This window comes from Schistocerca cancellata, chromosome 5 (genome assembly GCF_023864275.1).
Source record: "Schistocerca cancellata isolate TAMUIC-IGC-003103 chromosome 5, iqSchCanc2.1, whole genome shotgun sequence".
NCBI classification, from domain to species: Eukaryota; Metazoa; Arthropoda; class Insecta; order Orthoptera; family Acrididae; genus Schistocerca; species Schistocerca cancellata.
The window spans coordinates 186,582,192-186,603,889 of record NC_064630.1 but is presented as its reverse complement, the minus strand read 5'-3'; the positions used below and the strand labels follow the sequence as shown (position 1 = coordinate 186,603,889).

At 40.6% G+C, this 21,698-nt stretch overlaps 1 protein-coding gene across 1 annotated transcript; it reads left to right on the top strand.

Moving 5' to 3' along the window:
* The first annotated feature begins 404 nt into the window (after positions 1-404).
* Positions 405-1,397, top strand: LOC126188429 (uncharacterized). The gene is made up of 2 exons (XM_049930032.1): positions 405-562; positions 905-1,397. The coding sequence occupies exons 1-2, from the start codon at positions 405-407 to the stop codon at positions 1,395-1,397; spliced, it is 651 nt and encodes a 216-aa protein (XP_049785989.1).
* The last annotated feature ends 20,301 nt before the right edge of the window (positions 1,398-21,698 follow it).

The window sequence follows — 21,698 nt, the reverse complement described above, 5'->3', positions numbered from 1 at the left end:
ATTTATTAACACTTTCATATATGAAATATTATCTTACTATATACCAGCAATAATCTGGTCGCAATACACTTTTCTTGTATACGCCAGTGTGTACTACACAGGGGCCACACTCCCTATGCGGCCATGGTGGGAGCAGTATCGTTGGATATGACTGCTAACTGCAGCAGGATTGGCTGCATTGAACAGTGACAGAGTGGAAGGCTGCAGGTTGGAGCAATGGCAGGAACAGTAGTAGCAAACAGAAGTGGCAGTGGGTGTGGCAGCCACAGCAACAATAGACACAGCAGCCAGGCACAGCAGCAGCTGCATCACCAGCACCAGATGGAAGCATCAGCAGAAAGGCAGAAAAAGTTGTGTCGCTAATGGAGTGGTGAAAGCACAAAGCGTATGCTATGGCAGTCGGGATGGCAGCAGCCAGAGCAGCTGCAGCAGCCAGAGCAGCAGCAGCAAGAGTTGTAGCAGAGGCCAGGGCAGCACGGAGGGGCAGCAACAGCAGCAACAGTTATGGAGGTCGCCTGAGTGGCCAGGGGTACCACCAGCAGCAGCAGCAACAGCTGTGGTGGTGACCTGCGTGGCAGGTGGTGCCAGCAGCAGCAGCAACAGCTGTGACAATAGCCAGGGCAGCATGAGGTGGCAACAGCAGCAACAACAGAAACTGTAACAGCCAGGAGATAAGGGGGTGGCAGCAAAAGTAGCAACAGCTGCAGCAGCAGCCAGTGTATCTGGGATGGCAACAGCAGGGAGTGGCAGCAGCAGGAGTAGCAGCAGCAACAGCTGCATTATCAGCCACACTGGGAGGAGGTGGCAGCAGCAATAATTGTGGCAGCAAATAAGGTGGTAGTGACAGCAGCACCAGCAACAACTGCAGTGGTTGCTGGGGCAGAAGATGGTAGCAACGCTGCAGCAGCAGCATCAGCGATGGCTGCTGGGGAGACAGCAGCCCAGGTGCCAGCAGCAGTAACAGCAGCAGGCAGGGGGTGTCAGAAGCAGCAGCAACAGCTGTGACGACGATCACGGAGGGCAGGGGCTGGCAGCAACAGCAGAACAACTGTGGCAGCAGCCAGGCTGGCAGTGACAGTAGCAGCAGCAACAGCTACAGCAGCAATGAGATGGCAAGCAGTGGCAGCAGCAGCAGTTACTCCTGTGGAAGAGGTCAGAGCGGCATCAGATGGCAGCAGCTGCAGCATCAACAGCTGCAGTGGTGGCCAAGGCAGCAGCAGATGGCAGCAGCAAAAGCAACAGCAGCAGCTGAACAGCTGTGGTGGCAGTCAGGGTGGCAGAGGGTGGAAGTAGTAGCAGCAACAGCTTCAGTGGCAGTGAGGGCAGTGGAGGCTGCTAGTACATACAGCTACTGCAGTGGTGACAGTAGCAGCAGCAACAGCTGCAGTGGTGACTAAGGTGGCAAGGGATAGCAGGAGAAGCAGCTCTACCTGTGGGCCAGCCAGAGCGGCAGGGTGTGGCAACAGCAGCAGCAATGTGGTGGCGGCTGTGTGCCAAACCGAGACACGATGAGAGATGGAGATGAGGTACTGGCGGAAGTAAAGCTGTGAGGATAGGTCACGAGTCGTGCTTGGGTAGCTCAGTTGGAAGAGCACTTGCCCGCAAAGTGCGAAGGTCCCGAGTTCGACAGCCAGCATACAATTTTAGACCACCAGGAAGTTTCATATCATCGCACACTCCGCTGCAGAGTGGGAATTCGTTCTGGAAACAATCCCCCATGCTGTGGCTAGGCTATATATCTGCGATATTCTTGCTTCCAGGAGTGCTGGTGTTGCAAAGATCGCAGAAAAGAGGAGGTGTTTTTGTTTTTTTTTGTTTTTTTTTTTCTTTTTAAATCGTTCTTGGGTAGCGCAGTTGGTAGAGCACTTGCTCACAAAATGCAAAGGTCCCGATTTCGAGTTTCGATCCGGCACACAGGTTTAATCTGCCAGGAAGTTTCATCTCAGCGCACACTCCTCTGGAGAGTAAACATTTATTCACTGAGCGTTGAAAGACCTAAGTGGAAGCAGGGGTCTGGGATAGACGATATCCCTCTGAATTATTGAATTATTGAGATGCTTGAGAGATTCATCCACGGCGAAAGATATAAGAAGCAGACAAATAACCATAAAATTTTAGGAAACAAGCAATAATATCTGCTCCAAAGAAGGCAGGTCGGAGTATTGCTGACGTATCAGTTTAATGAATCATGCGTGAAGAATACTGTCACCAACCATTAACAGAAGAATGGGAAAATTGAGAGACACCGACCTTGTGTAAGATTCGGTTTGGATTCTGGAGAAAAGTAAGAACACGTGGGGCAACACTGATTCTAGGACTTATTTTAGAAGGTAGAGTGAAGTAAGGAGACCCTACAATTATCGCATTAGGAGTGTAAGAGAAAGCTTTTCACATTGTTGACTATATTACATTCTTTGAAACGGTGATGGTACCAAGTGTAAAATATGGGGAACGAAAGCTTATTTACAATTTGCACGATAAATTAGGCTGCAGTTTTAAGAGTGGAAGGAGTGAAATGGAAGCTGTGGTTGAGAAGAGAGTCAGGTTTGTAGGCCGTCCCTAAACAAACGGTAGAAATTTTGGAAGAAAGCTGAAGTTTAGGAAGAAGAATTAAAATGTTTGAGGATTGTAGAAGGCATTGTAGTTCTGTCAGAGAGAGCAAAGGGCTTGGAAGAGCATTTGATTGAATGGGTATTGTTTTGAGAATAGATTATTAAATGAAAAGTAGCAATAGGGAAATGCGCTGCAGTCGGATGCAAACAAGTGACGATGAGGGAATTAGAATAGGATAAAAGATCCTCAAAATAATAAACGATGAGCGGTGCCGTGATTCTACAGCCTATCGTGCGCACTTATCTATCGCTACAGGGTGCCAGAGGGGAGTTCTGTCTCTGGCGAGATTGCTCAGGTGTGGCCTACCAGAGGGGTTCGTGCTGAGCACGCTGGGGTGCCGGGTTTGAGGCTTTGCTTTTGCTTTTGCTTTCGAAGACGGGCTCATGGCTAACTTGCCTAATGCTCGTTAACTGGGTGGACCTCCGAGAGAATGTGATACACACTAATTATTATCTCACTATTTATATCACTTGGTTTGTTCGATAGGGTTCAGCCTTCCGTGGTAGAGCTTCCTTTTTATTACATATTTACTGGTTACTGTGTCGCTCATTTGGTGACACAGATGGATAAGGACATACGATCTTGTGTTCAGTTAATTTTGCAGTTGTAAACAGCTTAAAGTTTTGCGTGACATCTAACGCTACACTAGAGATTTTAGCAGGTGTTCCTGATCGAAATGGTCCAGGCTGGGCCCCCTAAGCTATTAATAAGATTGTTTTCTTAAGCCCAGTAGTGCAGGTTTTGCAATCAAAAATATTTTCTTACAAATGCAGCAAAAGTGTGTTAACTTATTGAATTCTCTGTTATGAGAATTTTTAATTGCTCTATATTGTAAAAAGAGGGGTAATGAAGAAACAGGTGCAGGTAATTCCTAAATCTTATACATTGAGTATGAGACTCACTCATTTGCTGCCACACTATATAGCCTGTGTGAATTTTATAGTGCTTTTAATAATAGCCTTGTGAATGTTTTGCTAATTTAGGCTGCTCGGCGGTGTTCTTGTGGAGTGTCACAGGTTCTAGCGCCTGTAAAAACCACTTTCAAAACCAGGACGTTGCTTAGAATGTTTTGTAAAATTTCCCCTTAAACTCTTTTACTACAATTCTTATACGAGTATATAAGATTCCGTAAAACTTTTTTTAGATTGATTCAAATGTCCTTGGATGTGCCCATTTAAGCTTCAGTTGGGGGTTACTGTGAGTTTATGCAAAGTATTTCTTGCAGTGCTAAAAGCTTTTAAGAATTGTTTGATTTTATATAAAAGCCTAGACCGTTAAGATTATGTAATTTTACTCTCAGATGCTTATTGGTGCAAGGTGTATAAGTTAAAGTACATCGTATCTACGTATTTCGTTTGTAGGGCTAGCAATTTGGAAACAGGTAACTGTACGCATTGGTTTTGGGTGCCATTCTTTTACGTTTGCTGATGTGGTGAATCACGTGACTTTTTGTAGTTTTAATAAATTTTAGTTCAAATGTGCATTAACAAACGATATTCAATCACTATTTGCGCAGGCCTTCTTCGTAGAACTGTACACAGTCGTCTGACGTGAGTTCTGCTACTTATGTTGTGTCTAGACAAGACAGCCTAGACACAATGACAGGAAGCCGAAAGGCACGCGCTTAAACTCACGCAGGCTGGCGTGAGGCCTGAAACAGGATACGTAATGAATGCTATAAAGAAAAGTAGCTTCTGGAATACTTAACTTTAATCCACATTTGTAGAACATCGCTCCTGATGATACATTAATAGAATCTCAATATCAATTGAATACGGCGCCTTGCTAGGTCGTAGCAAATGTAGCTAAAGGCTATGCTAACTATCGTCTCGGCAAATGAGAGCGTAGTTTTCAGTGAACCATGGCTAGCAACGTCGGCTGTACAACTGGGCTGAGTGCTAGGATCTGTCTCTAGACCTGCCGTGTGGCGGCGCTCGGTCTGCAATTACTGACAGTGGCGACACGTCGGTCCGACGTATACTAGCGGACCGCGGCCGATTTAAAAGCTACCACCTAGCAAGTGTGGTGTCTGGCGGTGACACCACAACTTAAGAAGGAAAATCATTGATGGCAGCAAATGTAGAGTGAAATGATGAAGACTTGCAAAACCATGGGATGCATTTCAGCAAGAGAGATTTATTAACGTCGAGTAAATAGGAAGTCGCTTGCGATGTCCACGTTAGGTTCAATATATTTTATTATAATTAGGATGTAAAAATCGCTTTATCATCTGTGTAAGGTAATCGAACTCTTAAATTACAGGAGACAGTCGCGTGCAGCAGATGCTCAGCTATGTGATGACTGATCACTGTCTTTCCTCTGTGAGTTTGCTGTCTATCACGCTAATTAGTTTAAATCGTAGTTAACAGACGTTATCAGCAAAGTATCGTAGAGGAAACCTAGTAATGTAATGTTAACTTGCTTTGAGGTAACGATTTTACAGGATGTTAGTTCAACCTAGAGTACTTAAACTCTCAGGAATGCATAATATTAATGTGACTATATTCACACATATGGAATTACTTTAAATAGCTCAGTATTTTTCATCAAAATTAACATAATAAACTTTTAATAACTGATGACGTATGTAATGTTAATGTTATATAATAATATATCAGACAAGGTATGAAAATACTCAATTCACTTAGCAACATGTCATCAGAAATTACGTAATGGATGTCAGTTACTACCTATATTTGATATAAATCAACACAAGAGCAGATTTCGTCACACCCCATTGGTTTCAATTTGCAAAATACACAAGCCAAAACAGTTATCTGACTAAGTGAAGTAGAAGTTTCACTTCACCCTGTCGTGTCTTCTTCTCGACAGTAACAGCAACACTTAGCATCCGTTACGAAATTTTACTCGTTCATAATTTATGTATGAAATCTCTGTGTAAGACGGAGAATGACTTCGTATTCAAATAAATACCAGCTTTCGTTACAGTATAAATCTTTGATTTAAAAGATTGATATTATAAGGATGTTGATTTTTAAATACATAGATAAACACACGAGATAAGCTTTAAAAGTAAAAAGTATATTATTACTCAACCTACAGGTCCAATTACGTCATGACTCTTACGTGCATTTGTAATATGTCTTCCCTACTCGACGTCCTCTTTCCGTCCTAACACGGACAAAATAAGACTGCTACATGTTGTAGCGCAGACCAAATAAAATTGTGGCATTTCACGTGACGACGAACTGTGGCCAAGCCTGTTTAACAAATGCTACTGACATGTGAAGTAGCAGCTTACTGTTTGTGGGTCTGAATGTTACAGGATCTTCAGCTGTATACATAGTCAGCAATGTGTCTCTTGCAGCTTGCAGAGCCCCATGGTCCTCAATACAAGTGGCGTTTCACTCCATAATAACTCAGAGCAAACCTCTTCTTTTGTAACACAGAGATTAGCTGCACTTTTTGTAAAATAGTAGCATCATTCAACAGTCGTCCGAGGCTAGTTTTAGCATTGCTCCATTTTTCACTACGCAAACACCACACACGTGGACTGTGCTCGTACTACTCCTGACTACTTTGGCAATCTTTGTTCGAGTGCTGTTTCTTCTCAAAAAAGGACGGGACACCGCAGCTAAGGTTAATATGCTGGCGTTCCCTCAACAATTATTACCTATTTTAAGCTACGACTGTTTATAATACACAATACATACTTTTAAAGTCGTTTTAGCACTCTAAGCTTTTTAACGAAATAAACAGAACATAGTACACTTAATTATTTCTTAATAAAGTTTAGTAGATGTATATGTTAGGTTATTTGCATTTCCGCCTCGAGGTGGCAGCACTTTACGGTGATTCGCAACCCAGCCGCATTTGAACCATATTTCACCACTGCAAGCAGTAAATGGAATAAGGGTCTACATTAATAATGTCTCATACGGTGCCTCTTCCAATGCCAGTGGACCACTGCTTCAGCTGTGCCAGCTACTTCAAATGGTTCAAATGGCTCTGAGCACGGTGGGACTTAACACCTGAGGTCATCAGTCCCCTAGAACTTAGAACTACTTAGACCTAACTAATCAAAGGACAGCACAAACATCCATACCCGAGACAGGATTCGAACCTGCGACCGTAGCGGTCGCGTGGTTCCAGACTGAAGCGCCTAGAACCGCTCGACCACAGCGGCCGAGTGCCATCTACTACTTTTCAAGACTATGACGTATATAGACGAACAATTTACATACTCGAAATTTAGTAATTCAGTTAATAAAGCTATTCTGTTAATAAAGCTATTGTTTAGCGTTGTAATGATATCTGTGTCGTTACATGTTTCTGAAGATAATTGTCTGGAGTGTAGTCTTTTAGGCAAGTGAAACGTGTGAAACACGTGCGCTTGTTTCGCACCCCTTTCCTGTTTTATGTCATTTGTAATACTGTGACAGCATGTGACTGTTGCTCTTAATTTGATAGTTTGGAAGAATGGGAGCGAGGTAGTTTGTTTTATTTTTTCTTTAAATGCTCCAGTCTCTCTCCTATTGCCTTATTGGTATCATTTCCTCGCCTTGGCCATTTAGTTTGAGAGCATGGGTGAGTGATTTGAATGCTCTGTAGAAGCCAAAGAATTGCCTTTACTTATCCTCCCAAGCAGCAGCACAGATCGTTCGAACTTCGGTTTCCACATATTTTTGGTGTCAGGGTCTCCCTGACACATCTTTAGCAAATCAAAAGGCCTTCCTGCCCCATTCGGGTTGTTTGATGAAAAAGCAGCTCTGAACATAGGACGAAGGTTGACACTGCGTTGGAGAGTCGTATTCTAGTCCTTGGTCTGTAAGCATGTGTGCTCCCAGTGGACACTGAATTAGATTAAGTCGAGATGTGTTTCACTAAGGAGATCTGTAAACCTGAGAGCATGAGCGCTTTCTTGTTACCTCATAATTTCTTTGCATATTTTTCTGTTTATTGCGTGTGAAATTCACTTAGTTTGTGCCACTTTCGACTCTGCGTATGTGCCTCGTCCGTTAATCGGTTTTCTTACATGCGCGACCACTGGGCGCCTAGGCTAAGTAACGCCTTTCGCTGTTATCTTGATCCTTTTTGTCTCTAGTGATTTTCCCTCTGGTCTTTAATGCGTGTCTGAAATGATTATTTCCGAGTAAGTAATTTTTTTGGGAGACAGAATCCTGTTGCTTTGTGCGCGATATTGAGACCACATGAAGAGTGGATAATTCATTGGTATAGTGAAGTTAACTAAAAATATTCGTATTCACGTTAATGATAATAACTTCGGTTTCAAACCACATGGGAATCGTATAAGGATTTGCGCTACAGTTAGGTCAATTTGTGAACGGGAGGTCACTTTGTTCTTTTAACGGTCCTGTTGTGATTTCTCCTAGACTTATAGTTCGCCTGTTTATTGGTACCATCTCTTTGCAAGAACTGTCATAATGTTCTTCCCGCAACGGTCAAAGCCCGGCACATATTCTTCACGTCTACTCACTTTCCCTGATTGCTTATAGAGAGAGATTACACTGCTGAGATGTGTACCAAGCCAACTAGATCAGATTAAATTCTGAGAGGATAGACTAAAGTCCAAGTGATTCTTGTCCTTTTAATTCAAAAGTAAGATACTTTGTGTTATAAATTTGATGTTTACCCAAGGAATCTCTTGTTAATCATCATACCAACCGCAAACTCCCTCCCAAGACATTAACATACGAGAATTTACAAAGCACTTCTTAAGAATTTCATAGTGATTGCAAAGAAAATGATGAAAACTAAGCCGTGTCGTCATACGATTGGTCAGACCTTGCATTACCATTGCGTATTTTTTGATGAATTACGTTCATGATAGTGCTTAATTTCTTCTCCGATCCGGCTTTTTAGATGTGACACAAGAATGCCGAAGCGTAGATGGGTATATTGAATAACTAATTCGGATACATCCAATCGAATCGGGGATCTGAAATTTACGACTTAGTCTGAATAAAAGAAGGTTTCGAATGACAGGACACCTCCTCAGGCATCCAGCAATAGTCAGTTTGGTAACGAAGGTAAGTGTGGAGTGTAAAAATTGTACAGAGAGACCAAGGGACGAGCACAGTAAGCAGATTCAAACTGATGAAGGTTGCAGTTATTTAGAGCTGAACTGGCGTGCACAAAATAGAGTAGCGTGGAGATATCTATCAAATCTGTCATAAACGGAACACTACAAAAACAGTACATTCTCTTGATTGGAGCGAATCATTATAAAAAATGAACCACAGTCAGGTATTCTCGTTTGTAGCTAAGCAGATACATTACGTTATACGTCACATATCAATTGAAAGTGTCATGTTGTGTTCACAAAATTTTGCAGCTCCGGATTTGCATCCATGTGTGGTATCCAGTTTCTACGATTTCGATAGCCTACTGAGCAATTAAGTGTGAACTGCAGAGTAATCGTGTGGATATAGTTACCTTGATGAATAAATTTATACGCAGATTTTTACAACAATGTCAGTGCCAATGAAAGCCTCCGTCAGTTTCCTACTCTATCAACCTTTTCCGCATCAGGTAGTAGCCACTATTTTCTAGTCAGCGTCACGAAGTGTTGATTGCTTAATCGGAGAGTTTGGAGAATTAAGCACAATTTGATCAGACAAATAATGTTGAGATTGAAAAGAACGGACACAATACCCATATGAGTATTACGGTCTGTCGATGATACTGTAATTCTGCCAGAAATGCTAAAATCAGGGAGATCAGTTTAACAGAAGGTATTGTGTCTGAAAAGAAGTTATGAGATGAATATCAATAAATGTATAAAAAGAAAACTGGTGTGTAGTCAACATAATTCTGGTGATGTTGACAGTTAGGTTAAGAAATAAGACGTTAGAAGAATTTTGCTGTGTAGGGATCAAAATAACTAACGGTGGGCGAAGCAGAAGTATATTAAACGAAGAAGGCAATAACAAGAAAAGCCTTCTTTAAGAAGTGAAACTTAACAGAGGGGTTTTCAAACTGTGTGTAGCTTCTCCCAAGGTGCGACACGGTAGTTACATAAAACTAATTATTTCATTTATTGGTTCAAATGGCTCTGAGCACTATGGGACTCAACATTTTAGGTCATAAGTCCCCTAGAACTTAGAACTCCTTAAACCTAACTAACCTAAGGACATCACACACACCCATGCCCGAGGCAGGATTCGAACCTGCGACCGTAGCAGTCCCGCGGTTCCGGACTGCAGCGCCAGAACCGCTAGACCACCGCGGCCGGCATTTCATTTATTTGCTTTCTGAATAGAACAAGAACGTGTGCACTGATAATGATATCTAGAGAACAGACAAGTAATTTTTCTTTCACTAGTAAGGCGTTCTGAATGGTAGCATTGTCGAACGCATATCATTTTTAATTATAGTTTGTCTTCTGTGATATATGTTCCTCTGGGAGCATGAACAAATTATGAAATACATGAACTAAACGTGATATCGTGCAGCTCTGAAGACATGAATAGCCAAATACAGTTCGGTTTTACATGTGGCACTGCTGGAAATGAAGAACAACCACAACGAGCCGTTTCCTTCAGAATCTTACCTACTGAAAGCATTCTACCTAAAATAGTGAAACGGCATTTGGATACAAATTATAGTAGTTAATAAACAAACCACAGGAATACTTTTACCATAAGTTAAAAGAAATGACAGAACCAATAAAAACTCACCAAACAAGCTACGATTCCTATAAAGGTTCATCTTTCATTATACTAAGTTGCTTATGTGTATAAAAGAGTAAGAAACGTCAAATTACAGCGAAAGATCCTATATTACCAGCTGTTCTGGACGCGGTATCTCTTACGACAGGTAAGTCATCTACCAAGCAACTGGCAAGTGATCCTTCGTTACACAACACTATTAGCAGCGAATTCTGATGACATTAATGATCAGGCTTTCGAAAAACTCGAAGGTTATGGCGATTTCGCTATTCCGTAGGGTTAAACTAAAGACAACCAAAGCTATGCCCATCAAATTTGTTAAGAGCGGTTTATAAATGAAAGAAAATGTCTTGAAAATCTTCTTTTAAGCAGAAAAATAACTCTTCGAACAAAATCAATAGACCTTTTAGAAATACTTCATTTCTTTATGAAAGCAAACAGCACTAATTGGAAAATTTGTGTTGCGTGTGTAGAGATGGGGGTCGTAGTATGGCTGTCTCTTACGCCGGACTGCTAACTCTGATCCTTAAAGAGGCTCCTCTTGCTACTTGGACACAGTTTTATCCACAGAGACGCACTGGCATCGAAAGGCATGAGTCATGTTGTAACGCCAGAAATGCATATCCTCCTATTTCCATCTATTGTACTACAAATTTTTCCTTTATTTCGTTACCTGAAGATATGACATTTCGGTGTCTTTACATATTGTAATTGTTATATATATATATATATATATATATATATATATATATATATATGCAATTATGTCAATGTATAATTGGTTTGTCTTATAAATGTTATTTCTATTTTTAAGCTGGGTCTTGCCTATGGAAAACTATGCTATTGAACGATTACATCGCTAGAGCGGTGGAGCAGGAGTGTTGAGTGACGCTCCCGTGAGTTGCCGCGCTTTCGGGGTTTGGCAGCATGTAATTGCGCTCGACTTGCTATGATAGTTTCTGGCACGGTATCGCGGACGGGAAACATTAGCTGGTACACATCAAGATCCCGTTTCGCCAGGTGACCGTGTCGAGAAGAAGGCGCGCCAACATCCAGCTTCTGCAACAGCGACGGCCGACAATAAGTGATTGTCGCCACCTCCTGGATCGACGACTTCAAACCTTCAATCAACCAGCAAAGAAGACTGAAAGCACGTAAAGTTTTAGAAGTGTGTGGCAGACCTCAGATTTTCAAACTGTTCCATTTGCATTACTAAAATACAGCAACATAGCTTGAACTTTTGTTGCTCATTGTCCCAATTGCATTACCAAGCAGGATCCCTTCCTTTTCCGAAATGAACCCGAGTGTCGTTAAAATTCAAACTCCAGCATTAAAGCAATATCATTCCATTTCACTGCTTTAGTTTCAAAGTTCAGTTAAAGTATACATAGTTGGTTACAATAAACAACCAGAACTATATTTAGATTACACAACACAAATTAAGAGTGCGAGTTTTGGTACCATATTTAAGCTTACCTGAGACTGCAGCTCAGCTTGGTACGTACTAAATTTTACTATTCTTAATTGTTCAAAATCATTTAATTCAAGTTCAAAGTTAAATCACTTATATCTAAATTGCATAGATTCAAATTGCTTTTGATGTAGCCCAAGACTAACCTTATTTTATTTAATTTCGTAGTGCTTCAGAAACAAACTTCACTGTTAATTTCAGTCACTAAATTAACTTTCAATTTCCTGGTTTTATTAATTCTTTCGATAAATTAAGTCAGACTGTAGCGAAATTTATTACTTCTGACAAACATTCAGTTTTCACACAACGCGTGTCAACCTTCAGTTGTTACGCTTTTAGTACTAATTATATGTGCATTAACCTTTCATTTTCAGTTATTATAGTAGCTGTCCATAGGACTGGCTACCGTAATTTTCTCCAATCCTCAAATATCTAATTAACGCCAGTTAATTGTTAACGTAACGATAGCACATTTATTTTCTTTATTAACTTTACCCTTTTTCAAAATTAATTTCCACCAATTTCATTTGCATTTTTCCTTTCGTTTTGATGTAACACTTCCTCCCTCTTTACCGACAGATTAACTACGATGACGATTGAAATTTCCCAATTTTCCATTAGGCACACGTAGTTTAATTTTTCACTGTCATTAAGGTCGATAAGTGAGGGGGAGGTTACAATGCCCTTTACGAGATTTTTCGATCAGTCGATCGTTTTAGTCGAGATGTTTCAAACAAATGTGCTGATGTTTAATGTGCATTCTTATTCCATTTTTAAATGAAGGTATTCATTTCTTATGTAATGCAATATTTTCCTTAAATAACGAAAATTTATTTGTAAAATTAAGCAGTTTTCCAAATGTGAAAATATGTTTCGAGGATCAGAATTGTCAAGCACCGGGGTTGTATAAAATTATGGAAGCGACCACATTACCATGGCTTAAACGGTGTAGGTCACTCGTTGGTATAAACAATAGCTTCCAGTCTTCTTTGAACTGATAAATAGTGTTTTCAAGAGAATCTTACACCATTGTTCCTGTAAAATAGTAGCAAGTTCTGGTAACGATAACGGAGGTGGATAGCGATCACACACCTGTCTCTCCAAAGTAAACCCCAAAGGCTCAATAGTAATGAACACTGACGACTGTGGTGGACAGGGGTGAAGCGATAATTCATCCTCCTGGCCACAAAACCAGTACTAGATGACGCGAGCTGTGTAGGCACGGGCCTCTCGTCTAGGAACGCAGCATCATCTGTGGGGAACAAGCATCGTACCAAGGATTGTATATAATAGGCCATAACTGTCTGTTCTTCGACAGTTGGGCAACCATGCCGAGTAGCCGTCGGGCTCATTGAATGCCATATTATCTCTGCCCAAATCATCACAGAACCCCAGTCATGTTTCATACTTGGGTCGTTAACACGGCCAGAAGCTGGAAACAGTGTGAAACAAGAAAATTCCTGGCAGACTAAAACTGTGTGCGGGACCGAGACTCGAACTCGGGACCTTTGCCTTTCGCGGGCAAGTGTTCTACCAGGTGAGCTACCCAAGCACGACCAACGCCCAGTCCACACAGCTTCACTTCTGCCAGTACCTCGTCTCCTACCTTCCAAACTTAACAGAAGCTCTCCTGCGAAACTTGGCAAATGTCCCGAGTTCGAGTCTCGGTCCGGCACACAGATTTAGTCTGCCAGGAAGTTTCATATCAGCGCACGCTCCACTGCAGAGTGAAAATCTCATTCTGGAAACATCCTCCAGGCTGTGGCTAAGCCGTGTCTCCGCAATATCCTTTCTTTCAGGAGTGCTAGTTCTGCTAGGTTCGCCGGAGAGCTTCTGTTAAGTTTGGAAGGTAGGAGAAGAGGTTCTGGCAGAAGTGAAGCTGTGAGGACGGGGTGTTAGTGGTGCTTGGGTGGCTCAGTTGGTAGAGCACTTGCCGGCGAAAGGCAAAGGTCCCGAGTTCGAGTCTCGGTCCGGCACCCAGTTTTAGTCTGCCAGGAAGATTCATATCAACACACACTTCGCTGAAGAGTGAAAATCTCATTCTGGAGTGTGAAACAAGATTCATCCCACCAAATGACTTTCCTCCAATGCTCCCTACTTCAGATTTTATGGCGTCGGCACCATGTTTTTCTGTTAGGGGCACTTGCATCAATGATAAGTGGGTTTGGAATTTCAGCTCGCGCTCATACTTTCAGTCACATTTTGATTTACTGAATGATTATTTTCACTTTCCCTGTAAGCGGCATAAGTCTTCTGCACGGTGCCTCTTGAAACACGAAACATCTCTGCTCCCTTGTGCGAGGATTCCTCTATATTGTAAGTTACCTCGTTGTGATTTTCAGGTAGTAGTAGTGTGCGAACCCCGACTCGTTAAATATTTTTCTTGTCTGGAGAATAACTTAATTATTGTTAAAAACCAGGATTTGCCAACTCCGATCTTTTAAGGCTTATATTGCATTCTTAAATACAATACACATTAGATGATAAGTATCTTGTTACAGGAGACGTTTTGGGTAACGAATAACAAGCGTTTTTTCAATACATACATATATACACCGTTGGTAGAAACTTCTGGTCATTGGCATTGCTTGACACCGTGGGTGCCACAGAAGACTCTTTGCCGCCTTTGACTACATTGTCCGTAAAGGCTCCAATTATGTCTTCGTCTCTCTCGGAACGGCACAGAGGGCGGAGTACCTCATATGAACAATAAAATACACAAAACAGGACTTGTCCCCTAATAAATCTTCTTACATAATAATTAAAACTTTATAATCTAAACGATTGTTCTGGATTACAAAAATTCATTCTACGAATAAAGCTTCTTGATTTTGATTCAGAATTATTACGAGATTTCACTTCTACTCAACGAAGTTTTTTATTTCCAAACTTCGTCTACAAAATATACGGAAAAAATTGTTTCCTCACGTTTTTTATAGAAGCACCCACAATACGTGCACCAACAATTTGTCCAAACTCCGTCTACAAAACACGTGGAAAAAATTGTTTCCTCACATTTTTATAGAAGCACCCACAATACGTGCACCAAAAATTTGTCCAGGCTCGAATTCACTTAGCTACGACGTAACGCTCTGACATCGGCGTATAACACTCTTCTGACCGCGAATGATACTTAAAACGTATTGAGGACACTACACAGGTGCCATTCGTGGCCAAGTTCAGCAGCGAAACCTCCAGGCTACGTTAACATCTGCATTTATGTTCACGTGTACATTTCTCACGGTGTTTCATTACTCCTGCCAAAATCATTCGAATTAAAAGCGTTGCGATCGAGGAAACCTGGTCAGTACTGTATCTAATAGTCTCTTGTTACGTTATTACTCTACTGAACACCAATAATTATAACTGAACGCAGATTAACTAAAACTTATTAAAGATTAAATTAATTAGGAACAGAAGCTATTTGAAACAGAGATAACGTCCCACTTTCAAAACAGGTGAAGTAGTTAAGACGTTAAAGAACCCATTCAAATGCAGTTATCCCATGTCCCATGGTAAAGGACCTTCCTCTGTTTCAGGCTACCAGACAGTACAAGACCGACAAAGAATGGTTTAACTGTCCTGATGTTATATAAACACTCCTAAGATGTATAGCGTTTTACTCGCCATAAAATTCTGCACCACAAGAGTTAATAGTATATTCTAGTTAACTATAATGCATCATACAGCATTTAAATTAGAACGCGAAATATTTACAAATGTTTCGCAAAACATATCTTCATGGCTGACAACAACAAAAATTGTAGAAAATCGTGGGAACTTCGTATTGCGGTCTACAGTGCTTATACATTCAAGTAACTCTAAAATCAATTACTAGATTGAAGCACTGACCAAATAACATCACATGTTCGTAGGTACTTCATCCTCTCGGTTCAAAATTCTCACCTACCTTCCACTTTATGATAATCAATACAACTGAATCAAAGATTCTTTTAGTACAGAACTTCGATTAAAACTTATCACTAAAGACAAGTGCACTTTATTGATATTTCATCAGACTCGACACTGAAATCTAAGTTCATTCACTCATCACTGCATGTGTTTCGGAGGTTGCTGAAGCATGAGCATGCGCACGAGTTTCTTACCTCTGCAAACATCTTCATATATGAGGTAAGATTTTGCAGTGGTTGGGAAGGGAGTAAGACAGGGTTTTAGCCTCTCCCCGATGCTATTCAATCTGAATATTGAGCAAGCAGTAAAGGAAACGAAAGACAAGTTCGGAGTAGGTATTAAAATCCATGGAGAAGAAATAAAAACTTTGAGGTTCGCCGATGACACTGTAATTCTGTCAGAGACTGCAAAGGATTTGGAAGAGCAGTTGAACGGAATGGACAGTGTCTTGAAAGGAGGGTACAAAAGGAAAATGGAGGATAATGGAATGTAGTCGAATTAAGTCGGGTGATGCTGAGGGAATTGGGTTAGGAACTGAGACACTTAAAGTAGTAAAGGAGTTTTGCTATTTGGGGGGCAAAATAACTGATGCTGGTCGAAGTAGAAAGGATATAAAATGTAGACTGGCAATGGCAAGGAAAGCGTTTCTGAAGAAGAGAAATTTGGTAACATCGAGTATTGATTTAAGTGTCAGGAAGTGGTTTCTGAAAGTATTTGTATGGAGTGTAGCCATGTATGGAAGTGAAACATGGACGATAAATAGTTTGGACAAGAAGGGAATAGAAGCTTTAGAAATGTGGTGCTACAGAAGAATGCTGAAGATTAGATGGGTAGATCACATAACTAATGAGGAGGTATTGAGTAGAATTGGGAAGAAGAGGATTTTGTGGCACAACTTCACTGGAAGAAGGGATCGGTTGGTAGGACATATTCTGAGGCATCAAGGGATCACCAATTTAGTACTGGAGGGCAGCATTGAGGGTAAAAATCATAGAGGGAGACCAAGAGATGAATACACAAAGCAGATTCAGAAGGATGTAGACTACAGTAGGTACTGGGAGATGAAGAGGCTTGCACAGGATTGAGTAGCATGGAGAGCTGCATCAAACCAATCTCAGGCCTGAAGACCACAACAACAACAAGATTTTCAGCTTTAGTAGCCATCAAAATGAAATGTGAATGAATGTGGAGAAAGACTGCAGAGATTTGAAGAGTGTTAATGATGAAGCAGGTGCATCCTCCTCACTGATTTCGTTGCAAGACTAAGATTTAATAACATTTTAAAGTTTGCCGTGGTCTAAAATTTTAAAAACGACTTTACTAACGTGTAAGAGATACATTATGTTTGGCATCATCTGAATAACTTTATGTCAATTGCACAAGTGGGCTACAAACAACGCCCCCCCCTCCCCACCCCCCAGAGAACCCGTTCGCTTGATGTATCGCAATATGGTTCTACATTCGCTTGAATAATTCCTCCGGTGAACATAAAATAACTATCTTCCTGGCTATTACTTGGTAATACATCTGCCACAGGCTGCCTGATTTTAATGCAGTAATTATAAATATGATCTAGTATAGACACTATCAGTTGCTCTTGTTTTTTGTTGGGGATCTAACTCTTTGGTGGTCACACGTGAATGTGAAAACTGGAATATTTTGGCTTGCTTCCACTGACGTATGGTTAATTTTAAAACTATGTATAGAGAGTCTGATTTTGCATTTTCTACGGTATTACCAACGTTTTGGTAACTATATTTAGAGATCTGAAGATTGTGTAAGGTAACACCAAAATTGATTGCAAGTAAAATAAAACCTATATATACAGTTGAATGTGTCCACCACAACTTCATAAAGACACATATTAATAAAGTTTATTATTAGGAAGTCCCTTCTGAATGTATTTGTATTGAGTGTGGTCCTATATGGAAGCGATGTATAGACAATAAATAGTTTAGACAAGAAGAGACTAGAAATTTTTGAAATGTGTTACTATAGGAGAAACGTGAATATTTTATAAGTAGATCGAATAGCTAATAAAGAGGTAGTGCGTCGAATTGGGAACAAAAACCTTTATGGCACAGTTTGACTAAATAAACAGCCTAGCATGACTTCAGGCACCTTGAGGCATCAAGGGATATTCACTACTAGAGGAAGAAGGTGCGAAAAATTGAACAGGATAGACAAGGTTTGAGAGCCACAGAAGAGCACGTCGTCAGACTGAAGACCACAACAACACAATCTACGGATGGTACCCCAGTTTCTAGATGGCTAGATGGCGCTTGCACTCAATCCCTACCCGATCCTTCGAGAACTGTAAGATTCCTAAGAAAGTTTTCCGGCACACAAGGACAACAAGTGATTTTATCCCTGGATGACTCACGGTTTTTTTTACAAAATAATTAAGACAGTTTTTTCTTATTGTTACCTATAGTGTTTTTCCTATCTTCTTGGATAATCAGCTGCTGTGTATTTCAGAGTGAATGCATCTTGAACCATCTTTTTAGGAACACTATAAAACACATTATGTAAATGCTTTGTATCACGTAGGGGTAAGAGACTACATTGGAAAGCTTCTAATTTATGGTTACAAACTGGAGGACTAGGACTGCTTTACGCTGAGTGCCTACAGAACTAAATAAAAACACAATCAGGACATGAACAAAAATGCTGTATAGCAGTCATAAGTAAACGGGTAAAAAAAGTCAAAAAATACAATAATGCAATATACTTGGCACTTACCTTTCTATTTGTTTTCTGTATTTTATTCGTTTAGTCGTATCACGGACTATCTATCTTCGCCGGCCGCGGTGGTCTAGCGGTTCTGGCGCTGCAGTCCGGAACCGCGGGACTGCTACGGTCGCAGGTTCGAATCCTGCCTCGGGCATGGGTGTGTGTGATGTCCTTAGGTTAGTTAGGTTTAAGTAGTTCTAAGTTCTAGGGGACTTATGACCTAAGATGTTGAGTCCCATAGTGCTCAGAGCCATTTGAACCATTTGAACTATCTATCTTCCACTTCCTGGCTCTACTGGTGGCACCTCTTGTAAATACGATTAAATTTTATAAGCTCAGAATAACACACCAAGTCACTTTGAGAAATTATGAACGTGTGCCGATATGGCTATAATTCATCATAATCATATGCCACTGGCTTATGCTGCATTATTAACGTTCCCTCCAGTGAAAATCGCGCAATTAGGATGTAGTGTTACAAACTCATGTTAAATAAATATCAAGTGTCTTAAATCAACATACGTCACGTTGAAAGATGTCGGGTTCTGGATAGTTACACCCTATCGCGGTGCACAATGTAAACGCGAATGGCTGACTTTGGAACTAACTGCATTCTGGTACGCTGAGTTTTGGAATGTTCTCTTACGAGACTCTGAATTTCAATGCTTATTTTGTATAAGAAAAGAAGAGTTTTCGAGGATACAATCGTGGAGTTTTTATGCTATATTTCAAGATAAAGAAACAGGAAATGGTCGTACCTCATTTTCGAACCAAATTGTCAGATGTTGACTTCTGGAATTATACACCTCAATTTGCAGAGACAAAAAAATGCTTTGAGTAAGTAGGTTTAAATTGACGTAGTTTCAGTAGTTCTGCAAAGGTGAGGAGGTTTATTGAGGATAAATTAGCAGGGGGCTCTGTGTCTAAGCAGTCTTCGGACTGAAAAGGTCACGAATGAACAGCCTAAGGACGTCATTGCGTAAATGATAATCGAAGAAATTGAATAACTTGTATAAATGTCTTCGTTAAATACTGAAAATGAAATTTGTTTAAAATGTAAAGAAATAAAACTATAAACTTCAGTTGTTGTTGGAGTTAAAAAATACCAACAACGTTTACCTAGCGGATTGGTTACGAGAGGCGATGAAGGCCTCAATCTATCGAAAGCATGTTACGAAATTTACCGCAAAGCAAAAAAGGAATATACACTCATTCAGTTTGGGAACATCTTTTTTATTACGTAAATCGTATGTCATGGCACAAACGTTGAAACGTCCCCTTAGAAAAATTTCTGAATTACTGTGCTGATAAACCTCTTACACTATTTGCTTTTCAAACACCTGAGCAAAACTGAACGTACTCAAACATTCACTAAAGTGACACACAATATTTTTAGCGCAACGCAATCTGACTTTCAAAAATCCCTACAAAAGAATGGTCCTGACTAACACTAACCTATACCTTTCAAAAATCACTTACCTCACAAAAATCTTCGTTACTCAAGCTACAGCAACACAGCGAGCGCCACTACTGCCAGCTAAATAAAAGATTCAAACTACGGAAGGCACTAACTACTGATAGGCATAGTTAGCAAATGAAAGATTTTAATAGAGAACAAACAATGTATTTACCTCAATAGTGTTCAAAAGTCATAATGTATATAGCAGTTCATGACATCCAGTCTTACAAATTTCAAAATTCCGCCATTTCTCTCCCCACATCCACCACCGCTGGCGGCTCACCTCCAACTGCGCAACGCTACACGCTGTTAACAGCCAACTGCCCAACACTACCCTGGCAGACAACAATGCAAACTAACCACAGACTGCACACAGCACAGCCAGTGATTTTCATACAGAGCGCTACGTAACGTTGCCAATAAGAAAACATAAACAGCCTACTTACAACGTCTTGATGTTCTGATAGGGCGTATGCTGAGAGGAGTCTACTGGGGTACACTTGTATGTGGCACCCGAATATAGTAAAAATCATAATGCAAACTACAATGAAACTATTATAAGTAATGAACATGTTTGATAGGCTTTATAAAGCGGATCGCTGACTGTGCACTGCATAAGAACCAAAGATACTACTTCTGGACTGAGACTGTAGTGATGGAGTGAGAGAGCGCTTGGTGCTCAGCAATGGGTAGCTCTCTGTGAGCGAAAGAGGATGGAGTATTCAGTTTTTGTGCTGAGCTCTGTGAAGCCACCTGGTGTTAGACTATAATGTAGAAATTACGAGTACATGTATTGTTAGAGGTATGAATGTGGAAGCAGAAGTCTTCTCACAAACAAGGGAAAGATTTTCAATATTTATGAGATTCGTTTTGCCGGTGAATTAGTGTAGATGAGTTGACTGATAAGTTGCAATTGTTGAGTATCCCCAGAATGTATGTAAAGAGATTTGATGTGAAGGCTAGTTAGATATTACAGTTTTGTAATATTTCTAAGATTTGTTAACACAGGTAGAAGTAGTTTCATGCTTTGTATTTACGCCTTTTTAGTGAGGTTAGATAATTCTTGCTGTATAAATCTCGTTGTTGTGACTCAGTTAATAAAAAGAATGTAATTATTCTGAGTAATGTAATTTCAACTGTCAAATGTTCTGGAAAGTCAGACGTAACTTCCAATACAATTTCACTATTGAACAGGTCAGTGTAGTAATTCACCGAGTCAGTACCGTCTCCCTGTCCAGGTCATATGTTTTACAAAGACATTGAATTTTTCTTAAATATTTCCATTTATCTGCCAAAAGGATTTCATGAACATTTCAAAATATTAGGCCAGCATTGCACACCGCTGAGCCTGTAGCTAGTATATTTTATTCTTTTTCATGAGAGACCAGAATATCTCGTAATCCTCCGTTGCGCTTTAGAGGTGAGACAATTTTATTTATTTGTAATGTGCACAGCAACCAAAGTTATTCGTTTTGAACAGGGCCACAGGATTCAGTGCCTAAGGGGGTGAGTGCGTTTATTGGTATTGGGAGTGGCATTGCCCAGTTAGTTCGTATAAAGATTTTTCGAACAATAGCACAGAGTAAGCTCATCACTTGCAGTTACAAAACACTACAGGATAACTCGTTTTGTATCCATTCCGCATTCGCACTTTCATTCAACGTAATCTAAAGATCTAATTTGAAGAACGTTACAACGTAAGTGTAGAATTTTAACAAACAAACAACCTTTATACTGTATTTACGACCACGAGCACTGATATAATGCCTGCCGGAGTGGCCGAGCGGTTCTAGGCGCTACAGTCTGGAACTGCACGACCGCTACGGTCACAGGTTCGAATCCTGCCTCGGGCATGGAT

Excerpts from the sequence above, each read along its gene's own strand:
- LOC126188429 (XM_049930032.1), top strand. The coding sequence starts at position 405 with ATGGCAGCAGCCAGAGCAGCTGCAGCAGCCAGAGCAGCAGCAGCAAGA. Across the intron at positions 563-904 it reads CAGCAGCAACAGCTGTGGTG|CAGCAGCATCAGCGATGGCT; the intron begins GTGACCTGCGTG and ends GCAACGCTGCAG.